At 33.4% G+C, this 12,886-nt stretch overlaps 1 protein-coding gene and 1 long non-coding RNA gene across 2 annotated transcripts; one reads left to right on the top strand and one right to left on the bottom strand.

The window, feature by feature from the left end:
- Positions 1–1,048: 1,048 nt before the first annotated feature.
- LOC139808776 (uncharacterized) lies at positions 1,049–5,607 on the top strand. Its single transcript, XR_011730950.1, has 3 exons — positions 1,049–2,488; positions 3,586–3,826; positions 5,439–5,607. It is a non-coding gene; the product is annotated as an uncharacterized lncRNA (long non-coding RNA).
- Positions 4,987–8,207, bottom strand: LOC139808775 (uncharacterized). Its single transcript, XM_071771171.1, has 4 exons — positions 5,976–8,207; positions 5,750–5,818; positions 5,584–5,673; positions 4,987–5,509 (listed from the first exon to the last, which is right to left on the bottom strand). Exons 1-4 carry the CDS (start codon positions 7,104–7,106, stop codon positions 5,411–5,413), a joined length of 1,389 nt encoding a protein of 462 aa, XP_071627272.1. The 5' UTR covers positions 7,107–8,207; the 3' UTR covers positions 4,987–5,410.
- Between the last annotated feature and the right edge of the window lie 4,679 nt (positions 8,208–12,886).

Here is a 12,886-nt window from a genome sequence, read left to right as displayed (position 1 = left end):
TTCCGAGTGTCAAAATCGCGCGAAGTTTCTAACCTCACTTGCACATGTCTTTTCTCTGCGCTGTATGGTAGCGGCATAATTATTCTCTCGCGCATTGACAACCTTTATTTTCGAGAATTTTCCTTTTATTTTCCCTCTCAGCATTCTCACGTTGTATCTTTCTTTTGGCTCTATCTCTTCATCGCATCAATCGCTACAACGCTACACGGCTACACCTCACTTAGCTGCAGACTGCTACAGACGACGTTGTAACACGCGCATGTTATTATTCTGCTCTTTAGCACTGACGTAGTCAACTGACTTATTGTATAAATTTTAATATTTACACTAATAGAACATATAACTTACTCTTACACTATGTAAAAATCATCATTTATTTTTTTATTTAATTTTCCGATAATTTTATAACCAATTATTAATGATAATTTTTCGGTTGCTACATTGATTAGAGCAGCCGGGTAAGAGCCTCTTTAAATAATTTTCTTCATTAAATGGAGCGGTGCCATAGTGGTGTAAGTCAAATTTTTTAAGATATTGACTCGTGTGCATAGATGCAATCTATACAATATATAAATTGCATTTATGCACACAAGTCAATATTTTAAAAAATTTGACTTACACCACTGTGGTTTTTACTCCTCCAAATATTCTATGATGCCTGATAAAGTGGGTTTTTGTAATGGAAAAACTGTTTTTATAAGTGTTTGTACAAGTCTTGCATTTTATTTTATTGATAATATTTTAAAATGCTCCCATAGTAGACTCGTTTCCCACGGTAGCGGCATTATATCAGCTCAATATCATGGAGCGTTCTGATGTTTGTACCTACTCGCCGTTGCGATTTTTAATAAAGGCGTTCTTGGGAGTTTAGCTGAAGTCTCTTTTTATTCTCGGTTCGGGAGTGCGCGGCGCGAACGAGTGCGCGGGTGTGCGAAAGCAGCGAACGTGCAGCGAGCGCAACAATATATATCTAGAGTTCCTATAATTAATATATAGAAACTCTACTGTCTCTACATAAGGTGAGACGTCACCTGAACGAATTAGAACTCTAAATTATAATAGTAACGCAAACCTTTTATCTTGCCGACCCGCCATTTTTGACCTATCATTTGAGAATAACAGAGACAAAATATATATAAGAACGAATCACAGACTGGCCTTAGGTCCGGTTTGTGGAGGGGATGCGCTACTCTTGTAATCTAGAGCTCTAGAACGAATAGGAATGAATCGTCTAATGTAGTTATATAGTAACAAAGCCTATAAAGTGGTAAAATTGAATCTCTAACAAATATCTACTCCGGAATAGGAAAATTGCGCAAATATTGTGCAGTTGAATCATTCAATTGAGAGGAATTTCACATTTATTGCACTAAAACGATTCTTCATAACGCAGCGTTTTTGTCGGTATAAAATTTTTTAATAAAACGTGGAAAATGGAGGAAAATGGGAAAAAAGACGTGAAATTGTGAATTTAAACTCCTGGACGTAATTTTCTTACATTTTCTTACGTATTTTGAGTTCTCCTAGATAGCTGGTTCAAGATTCTGTGACTAATGTATACAAGCTCTTATAATAAAATTTATAGCTAATAAGTTTTACATTTTAACTCTACAATGTGGACAAAACGTGTTCCTTAATCTAAATGTACTTACTATAAGATCGAGCAATTAAAAACAAATTTAACTGACTTAACTATTAGCAAGATTCAAACAAAATATCAATATTTATGTTTAGTAAAGGTAAAGGTTTAAATGTGTGTTTTAGATCTTCCCCAAATAGTTTCACCGAACATTTTTCTTGGTGGTCGATATGTCATATTTAGTAAGTAATACACGATCCGTGATACCGAGCAGATATAATTGTCGCGGATTCGAGATAATAAATCGATGTAAAATTATTTTGAAATATTAAATGATACTCAAGTAAAATGCATTGTGAAGAATATATAGTTACACTACTAAAAAAATCTGGCGCACTGCCAAACAACACTTAATTAGATGTCATAATATATATAATAAAGAAGATGTCCTAAAATGGAGAAACGACACCTAATCTCTTTGGGAATATTTCTTAAGAAAAGAAGAATTTACAGCATGTTCCAAACTTTGTGGCAAATCAATTTTAACATGTTGAAGATATTATATAGAGCAGCATATAAATTTGCGTCATAAAGAACAAGTAGCTAAAATACGAAAAGATATTACTTGTAGCTGGCTATCGCCAATATTTCACATTTACAAATCGTTATGCATCTTGCAAATTGGAAAATTGCAATTACCGTGTCAAAATATTTGAAGAAAGAAGTGTCTGAGAATCTCATTATAAATCTCATGATAAGAATGAATACTCCAGGATGTGAAGAAAGAACTGGAGACAATAATGCAGGATTGATACAACAATATGTAGATGAAAGAAATTATGCCGATCCAAGTTCTTATCATGATAATACACATCCCTAATCTTTTGAAAATCAAGAAGGTCAACAGAAGTAAGTATTTGAGCTATATAGTCTTTTATTCATCCTGAATTATTAATATATTTTATTGTATATATTTAACATACAAAAAACTTAATATCTAACATTTAAAAATATAGAAATTCTATAATTTTAATCTATAATATTTAACGTATGTCTTTTATATCTGTTCGAGTTAAAATATTATTTGAATAAGCTTATATCAAGTTTTGTTAATTCAAGTATGCTGTCACTTATTTATTATCTATATATTCAATGATTGATAAATATTCTCATACGCATGTAACTGCGCATGTATTACGGAATTGAAATGGTAATTGTGTTTAAACATTTTATTTTAAGAAATGTGAATAATAATAAGAGTCACAATTCAATGATCGTATAAAATACATGACTGCAATATGATCTTGTAATTTTAATTACATTAGTAGCAAATTATATACTGAAGATGATTTAAATATAGACCGAGAGATATGTTTGTAAATAATACTTTTTTTAATACTTCTACACGAACACGCGATGTGTCATGGCTCTTAGCTCTTTTTATTTGATATAGTAATCTCTGAATTTCTTTATACTTTTTTCTGAATTTCTTTTTTAATTACACCACATTTCATGCCTGTAATAAACATTTCAATGTCAACGATATACGTTATGAATCCCCCTGAGGAACGTCAAATTCATGAGCTATTTTATTTGTCTGTTCAATCATTTGGACCAGCAATAGAAGATATAAGCGCTCCGTATGAGTAATTTGTTTTGATTATATCGCAGTAATATTCTACTACTTTAAATATTAACTTCTCCGTATGATGATAATTTACGACTGTAATATTTTAAATAATTACTTTCCTCTTTCTATTTTTAACCACATCCACTTCAATGTAGATTTGTAACAAGTATTTCAATGTCAACGGATTACGTTATGAACCCTTCTGCAGAATGTCAAAGTTATCTCTCTATAATGCAGGTTCAATGTAAACAACAGTGGACTAGAATTATAAATACATTAGAATTCTAATATTGTAATATTCAAATATTCACAACTTTATAATCCAGATTTCGATTAAAAATTAAGATAATTATTTTGAATATTGTCAATATTATAGTATCTAAATATATTCTATAATTCGGGGCGGCAGTGTGGTCTAGTGGTAGAGCGCCAGATTCGTAATCTGAGGAACCAGGTTTGAGTCCACTAGAGCCATGAAGCATGGAATGTTTTTCCGATAGCTGCGCCCCTCCGTGCAAGATAGGCTCTTGTGCAGAGAAAACTGGGCTCCGTCTTTCGGAAAGAGACGTTAAGCCGTTGGTCCAAAGGGTTAAAGTGAGAGGAGAAGGATAATATTGGTAAGTAGATTGCGAACCCTGCGGGGATATGCAATAAATAAATTACGAATTTATATTCTATAATTCTAATACGAGTACGTATGTATATGGGGCATTCCACGCCAATTCACGAGGAGTCAAACCTCGACCTTTTTATTTTTGATGGCGGCTCGTTTTTTAGCAGGTCCTTACGAGTACTATACCATGTAAGAGCGTTTCTACAATAAATGTAGCGTTTCCGAAATATAGAGCATGCGCAAAATGAAGACTGCAAGATTTTCAATGAATTTTTTCGCCTATTAGACAACGTCTAAGAAAAAAATTCATTGAACATAAAATACGCTATTTCGATCATATTTTTTTTTTAAATTACTCAAAATTTTTATAATAATATTGTTAAACAACTAGAGTAAAAAAACACAAAAAAATTTGAATATCTTAAAAACCCCATATATATATATTTTTTTTTTTAATTTATAAGGAATATTCTGGGGAGTATTGGAAAAATTTTAAGACTGATCCGAAGTTGCGCAGAAAATTTGGGAATTTTTTATAGATTTTTTTGTAAGGCAGACAGAGGTATATACCGTGGCTTCGCACGGACTTGCGCGCGGTCTAGAGCAGATTCGTGTAAGTCAACTTGACAATTATTCTGCTTTGCGCCGATCTACGCATCAACATGTTGGGTAACCGTCATTTCGGTTTCCGGAACAAATCTCCCCATCAAAAAATCTCCCGGAAAAGATATCTCCAAAAAAATTTCTCCATCTAAAAATCCAAAAGTATTTTTAAGCACCTAGAATGTGTTATTTATGCGGAAAAGTTAAACTATCGTCTTTAAATCAACCACCCGACACACTCCTTATGTTTGTCCACAATAAGGATATTGAAACACAAATGAAGTCGTTTTAAGAAAAACGACTCCCGGGCGAAGCCCGGGTAACCAGCTAGTATTATCATAAAAATTTTGAGTAATTTTTTTTTAAATATGACCGAAATAGCGTATTTTATGTTCAATGCATTTTTTTCTTAGACGTTGTCTAATAAGCAAAAAAATTCATTGAAAATCTTGCAGTCCTCATTTCGCGCAGGCTCTATTTCGGAAACGCTACATTTATTATAGAAACGCTCTTACATGGGTTTAGTACTCGTAAAAACCTGCTAAAAAACGAGCCGCCATCAAAAATAAAAAGGTCGAGGTTTGACTCCTCGCGAATTGGCATGGAATGCCCCATTATATATATATATATAGAGGAAAGTGCCCTATATTATGAGACAGGATCCAAATATGAGATATGTTAAGCTAAAAGGCCCTATATAGGCACTATCTGTTGATCCCACCATGAAAAAATCCCGCCATCTCATATTAGGATCCTATCTCATAATAGGGCACTTTCCTCTATATATATTTATATATATATTAGAATTTTTGTTCTTTAATTCTGCAAATCAGAGTTGTTTGAATACATCAGAAAGTTATAATATATAAAGAAGTTACAGAGCTGCAATTGCATGACGATACCATTTCATCGACTTTTAAATATCAATTTAAGGAACGTTGCGCTATACATTACGTCTGTTATTTTTGATATTTAATTTATTATTTTACTTATCTTTCTTTGTACAATTACAGTGTGGTTTTGATGAGCTGCCCATTTGAAATTGCATAAGTATCACCAAATAAGTCGCCACCGTGCCGATCAGCTAATAATTAACATTAAATGAATTAAGAAAACTCAACTTATATCAGATCCGAACGACATTCTAAATAATCTCACCGAATGAAGAAAACTGTTATCGAGCGCAAAGTATCCCTTAGCTGTGAACTGTACTTTGTGATGTAGCAATTGAAGTGAAAATTGCTTGAGCTGCAACAGATCTATGATAAATGTCGTTACGTTGAGTACTGTCCATAAGAAAGTTTCATGTGACTTTGTGTCTTACCTCTGATTTTGACTCTTTACTGATTGTGCATCTTAAAAGGCTATGTATTATTTTGCCCGTTTTCCCTATCTAAAATAAATTTATAATTGGAACAATGCTGTACAATTTTGTAAAACATTTTAATATACATGGGATTTTATTTGCTAGTAAAAAAATGTCTTTCAATTAAAACAATTCGATTAAAATACGATCAAAATCTAGTTTATTGTTACACCGATTATCCTACCTCGTTTAAAGTCTTGGTGATTCTGTTGGTAAGGATAGAAATGGGATAAATCAGAAATATTAACCAGATGATAGTGTTACTAAGAATCTTGAACTCTAAGCTATCGCCGGTTATCATTAGAGCTGGCGCGAGAAGATAGTAGCCATTAAATATGAGTGTCAGAAAGAGAAAAGTAACGCCGAACAATACTGGCAGTGAATAGAAATCCGATACGTCCTTGGAAATCTCACAAAGGTGATAGTGCATGTCTCGTAGTTGCAACAGTTGACGAACAGTGGAATTGTTGAATATAATGCGACGCGTTTGATAGAAAGACTGTGGTTGAAGATTAGGTGTGCCGACTTCAGTGAGGCTCTCTATCGCTTGATTCACATCGGCGAAATCCGCTTGAATGATCGTGACCAATAGGAAGTACTGTATCAACAGCCAACCCACGTAAAGACTCGGTAGAATGTCCGTCAGCCAGGCGACCGGGCCAACGTGAAAGGCCAGGGTCTCAGTGGTCAGAAGAAGAATCAGCAGACAAACCTTCAAGACGCAGACGATGGTCACGGCATAGAAGATACGCTGTCGTCGCAACGGACGATACAAAAGATACAGACGATCCATTTCGTGCTCGACGTCCATTAATTGATTGACGATCCGAACCAAGGATTTCTGATCGATGCAGTAGAACAGTAAAATCGCGCAGATCACCAGGGAGCCAAGTATAGCTTGCAGAACCTCGAGGGTTACAGTTAAGTTTGACTTATTCTCATATTGTACAGTGAGAATGAACGGTATCGACAAATAGTTCGAAGCGATTATTAAGCAACTCAATACGACATTGTAAACGATCCCAAATTTAGAGTAATAAAATGCGCACAATGGTCTTTTTCTCCGCGTGACGATATGATGGGCAAACGTGGCGAGACCGTTGATCTTGAAAAATATTATCGATATTCTAAGCATCCAAAAGGAATCCTGATGTGTCTCTGATTTTATTTTGATCATTTTCCGTTTATTAATTTCTTCCGTAATGGCGTCCTCTTTATTAAAATATCTGAAGAAATTGTCGATTTTGCAGGCATCCATGAAGATTAAATTCTCAACCGAAACAAAGACATTCGTGCAACGATTATCTTTTTCCATAAAAAACTTAAAGTTAATATCTATTTTTCTTCTTCATTATATTTCGTCGATTTATGCGTATTCACATGCATTGCTTCATAATGATTCATAAATATCTTTTACATTTTAATTTGGTTTTTTCGATACAATGTTTTCTTTTCTGACAAGACATTTGTGCGTAAAGATTTTTAAATTTATACACTTTAAGTCTTGTTAAAACGTTTCAAGCGTGCATCATTTATAATTTATAATTTAAAAAGTGTCCGTTTTTTTATTTTATCGATACCTATCTTTCCAGTTGCTCTGAATCCAAATTGATTGCGATCTTTTAAACGTTATATACGACTAATTGCGAGTCTGGTAAATCTACAATCTACATGCACTCGAGTCTAGATTACGCTTCTTACACTGTGAAGTGACACTGAGCATACGCAGCTGAGCATGCTTCCGCGCAAGTGCCTTTCTCGCAAGCATCATATATGCAAAATTAAATATTAAGTTTGTAAAAGTCGTAAAGGTCTAATAAAAAGCATAAAGTCGATACTTCAGTACTATATCAATCGACACGGATCTCGCGATGAAAATAGTAGATTGCGTGTGTTACGTATTGTTAGTGACATCTACTAACTATCGGGAATATTTATTGCCTGTTCATAAGTGACAGGATATATGGGTACGATAAGAATACGGAATAAGTTTTCCATATTTTCTCTAAGTGTAACGTTAGTTAGATTATCGCACTAATTAATGGACTCAAAATAACAGTTCCGCACAACTGCATTATATATAGTCCACAATGTCAACATTATGTTATCATTATGTGGTACAAGTTCTTATGAATTATGTAAAAATATTTCAGCATCAAATATCTAAGTTCTTCCGCTTCAGGAAGTTCCCATTAAAATAAATAAAACCACACATTTATATATATATATATGCACGTTTTCCTGCATAAAATATTTCTTTTATCGTCAAAGAGAACTTTACCTTGTGATTTATCCGTTTAAATAAGTCATCTGTAAACGTCATCATAAAAACTTAAAAATTTTTCGTATATAATTTATATTGTTAATTTACATAAATCTTTGAAAAAATTAGATGTCTTTCTTTTTAATTTAATTTATAGCTAATTAGTTTTTCTCACTATTATATTAGATATACTTTTTGCATTCATATTCATGATTTAAATAGAAGCATTTTTTAGGTATTTATGTTTTCAAACCGAATAAGTAATTTTTACTTTGCCAGAGAATAATAAACACAATTAAGAATTTTTAATTAACTATATACTGGCAATGATTATAATCGTGGCAACGATTATAATCGTCGTGACAGATCGTCACCGCGTTTCGACCAAGGATTCTGGTCATTCTAAATTGATGTAATTTTAGATGTTAGATATGTAAGCATCTTAATTAAATATTACATTCATTGCGAAAAATATTACCTCAGCCAGGGTTCGAACCTGGAACCTCCCTCATTTCGTGATGGGTGTCGTACTAATTCGACCACTGAGGCATATGGTAATATTTATCGCAATAACATGTATTAAGATGACAAACAATAATAAGATGAAACACCGATTTTCAGTCAAAGGTGTGTATTCAAACCAAATAAGTAATTTTTACTTACATCAATTTAGAATGACCAGAATCCTTGGTCGAAACGCGGTGACGATCTGTCACGACGATTATAATCGTTGCCACGATTATAATCATTGCCAGTATACAGTCAATTAAAAATTTTTATTTGTATTTATGTTTTTCTTGTAGAGTAATTTTATAACTAATATCCATCTAAAGTTTCTAGACTATCCATCAAATCTACTATTTATCAAATTATACATTGTAGCAAGATACACTCGAGAATTCAGATTATATACTTATCTATTCTACAGTATCTGCTTAATGTGCAAGTTCATTACACATATTAAATCGAACATTTGCATCAGACCTTCCGGTAATGTCAATCTCGCTGCGCGTGTACTTGCAGTGAGACACTACCGTGTCTCTTGACTATACCGTGTTTCTTTAACAATATTTCAGCTTTTAAATGTTTGAGACATTACAAGTTAAACTAATTCCGTCAACTCCAAATTTATCATACTGCAACAAAGTTATTAACTATATTACAAATTATTTGTATAATTAATGAATGAAACGTCTGAAAGTCCATTATTTATCCATCCTTAAGAAAGACATATATGTATAACTGATACTTTCGTCCAATTGTTATAATGTTTCTCGAAAATCATCGAGGTTTACAAATCGATAGCCAGAAATTCGCGTTTTTCATTGTTCTACATTAATTAATTGATAATAATGTTTATTGTTAAATATATATCTAAACTGCCTAAAAAACTTTTAATAAGTGCAAAATTTTATACATCTTTGATAAAAATAAAATTAAAATAACTCCTTATTAGTATTTTTTTCTCCAAATTTTATGTAGAATAAATTTTTATATTACATTTTAATATTAATAATAACATTTTATCTTTAGTATTGTGAAAGATTAAACTTTACAATTTAGTATTATCGCGCGTTGAGACTCATTATGCGGACACCAATGTCAACCGCTTATGTGTTATTAATTCAATATTTTCAACAAAAATTAAAAATATAATTTTTACTATAATAATAATTATTATAATCGATTTCATAGTAATCGTATAGACGAAAAGTCAAAAGACAATTTTAATGTACAAAAACTTATGTTAACATTTACTGCTAAGTAGTACATAATAACAATTATGTTTAACTTATTTTGTTAAATTAATATAAAATAAGAAAATAGGATTTAAATGGTTTATTTTCATAATCATGTTCTATATTATCTTATTCCATGAATAACAGTTTTTCTTACTGACGCATGCATTTAGTGCTTTTCTTATTAAAAAAAAATAATATTGTACAAAAAATAATAATAATAATACAAAAAAAAATAATAATTTTTAAATAACACATTTTACAAAAATATGTGCCCATAATTGTATATGGAAGCAGCTAGATGATTATTGTAAGAACTGCGAAAATAATGACATTGAAGTGTAAAAATCAGTAACAAAACATTTAATGATATTTGCAGCAACTTTAATAACGATCTCTAATACACAATTTTATTACACTTCGTATATCCGCTTTACATATCCTACAAATTACAGAATTTATTAATTACCATGATTAATGCATTCTTATTAGTTTACTAATTACACATATTATAGAGAATAAACTTTAATGTATTTATACCAATTAATTTTATAAAGGAGGATGTGTGAAAGTCATCGATTTTTGCCCCTAGCCGGCAAGTGTTTGTATGTTTTTTTTTTATAGTTTTCAGGCTGCAGAATTATAATTTTTTATGATTAGTATAAGCCAATTTAATATTTAGATCAAATGTAACGGAGAATTTCGGACTAATGATTGTGGTACGCAAATTTCTGAAAAACGTGAAATGTCAATAAAAATGTAATTGCAAATAAAAGAATAGTTAAGTCTTTTTTAATAATTCATTTCAAGTTCACGTTAAGTCTTTTAATAATTCATAAACATATTAGTTGGTTAAGAATGATAATTCTTTACCGTCTAGTATAAGTAATCATCAAGGTGATTAATACGAGAAATCAGGATACAAATCATGTATTATAATAAATTGATATTTCTTTGATTAAATGTAAGTTAAAAAAATATATAGACCGTTTTCTTAAATATCTATTATCTTATTAATTAAAATATGTCTACCTATCTCTCTTATTTTACAATTCATATCATAGACCTAGGATAAGATAGACGGAGCGTAAACTGCTACTATGGACAAGGGGGGTAAAAATAGCGCGGGAGGGGAAATAGACCCAAGTCTCGGCAAAGTTCGGTTAGACTCGGGGACGTTCGGACCACGTTACGCGCGCGTGAATTGAAGTTGTCGCATATGACGATCGCAAACGTCAAATTCTGCAAATAAAAAATAAATATGCAAATTCTGCATAAGTATTTACCGTAATTACAAAAATGCGATGCGCGTCACATCTTCGACGCCTCGGGCGCGCTTTCCTCCGTGGAAATAAAGTCGCGATTTCGAGCCCGCATTCAAATTAAGTACTCGCAGGATATTCCCGTGGGCGTTCGCGAGGCATCTCAGGATTTTCTAGTCGCTCGAGGAGCTCCCGGGGGTACCCGAGATTCTTCCGGAGGGCACGCTCGCGCGATGTCTCGACACCAACGGTGCCAGCAACAGCAACAGCAGCAGCAGCAAACTTTCTTTCCTTCGGTACCTTTCCAGATGGTCCAGAGCACCTCCCTCGTCGTTCAGCGCAACGTTAAGCCACTCGAATCCCTCGAACCTATTGCTCGAGGGGAAAAAAGGCACGCGGAAGATGGGCAAGGTGATTTCCTATATGGCGGTCAATCCCGCCGTAGGAGCAACGCTTGCGGAAGAATGTAAACAATCTCGGAGATCCCCGTCCGGCGATATTCCCTCGCGGATTCTCACCGCGCGCCGCGCATCCTCCGCAACTCGACGACGCCGCGACCGACGAGCGACGAAATCTGTACACTAAATACCAATTATAAGCACTTCATTTCCATGATACGCTTCTGTATTCTAGGGCTGCGTTCGGGGAGCGCGCTATTAACGCTATTGCATCGTTCTATCTTTATCGCTCATCAGATGTACAACAAGGATAGAATAACCAAATAGCGCTGATAGCGCGCTCCCCGAACAAAGCCTAGGTTATGGTATCCACCGTCCGGAGAAATGTGTCAATTTGACACTGTCAAATGTGTAATCGAACAAACAGCGCATGCCAGCGCATCCCCTCCACATGCTGCCAACGCACACCAAAGCGCGAAGGCACATCCGTGTGCTGTCGAGTCGGTCGAGCGTTCGAATGTTTCCGAGTCTAACCAAACTTTGCCGAAATTTGGGTCTATTTCCCCTCCCGCGCTATCACCTACCCCGCAGGCTTACGCTCCGTCTATCTTATCCTAGGTCTATGATTCATATATCAAAGTTGAACAAATATAAATAAAATATCTAAAGCATGTTTCAATAACAATTTTGTGTAAGAATTATATATTATTATTAGTTATAATACATTTAAAGATTATTTTTCAGATCTCATAATAATTATACATATACTTGTTGCAATACTAACATGTCTACATATATCATATAAAATATTATATAAAATAGGGGAGACCGGGGCTAAGCCGACAACGGGGCTAACTTGACACTAGGCTTTTTGCCAATTTAAATCTGTCGTAGAAACTTGCCTTTCCTACTGTAAATGCGTCTTTATGTGCCAGTATTATCAACGGAATTTGGTAACATTCTGAGTTATAGTGTAATTTTTAACGCGACATAAGCGTTTTTGATAGTAAAAAGTAATTTTTCTGATCTCTCGAAAATGTCTACTCTTTCATCGAGCTTTACTCTTGCGAATCTACCGGTAAGTAATTTTGATGGGAAATTCGATGCTTTATACGAATCCGATAATAATTTTTGCATATTTTCAAAATTTTTATATTTTTGGAGTAACAAAAATAAAAAACGACGTTCGGGGCTAAGTCGACAGGGGCTAAGTCGATACGCTGTTTTATTAGTTCCCAATAATAAACGATGCTTGTAATGCAGCATATGGCCCATGACAAATGTGTGCGCACGTGTAATCGCGAATTTACTTGCATAAATTGTTTTTCAAACATGAGTTTAAATGAAAATAATTAAATGTTTAACAATTTTTGTTCTCATTATTTCCAATGATTGTTTTACTTAATTCCAAATTTTTGTACTTGTTAAATACA

This window comes from Temnothorax longispinosus, chromosome 2 (assembly GCF_030848805.1).
Source record: "Temnothorax longispinosus isolate EJ_2023e chromosome 2, Tlon_JGU_v1, whole genome shotgun sequence".
NCBI classification, from domain to species: domain Eukaryota; kingdom Metazoa; phylum Arthropoda; class Insecta; order Hymenoptera; family Formicidae; genus Temnothorax; species Temnothorax longispinosus.
The sequence above is the reverse complement of the archived record's forward strand: the minus strand, read 5'-3'. Positions and strand labels throughout refer to the sequence as shown.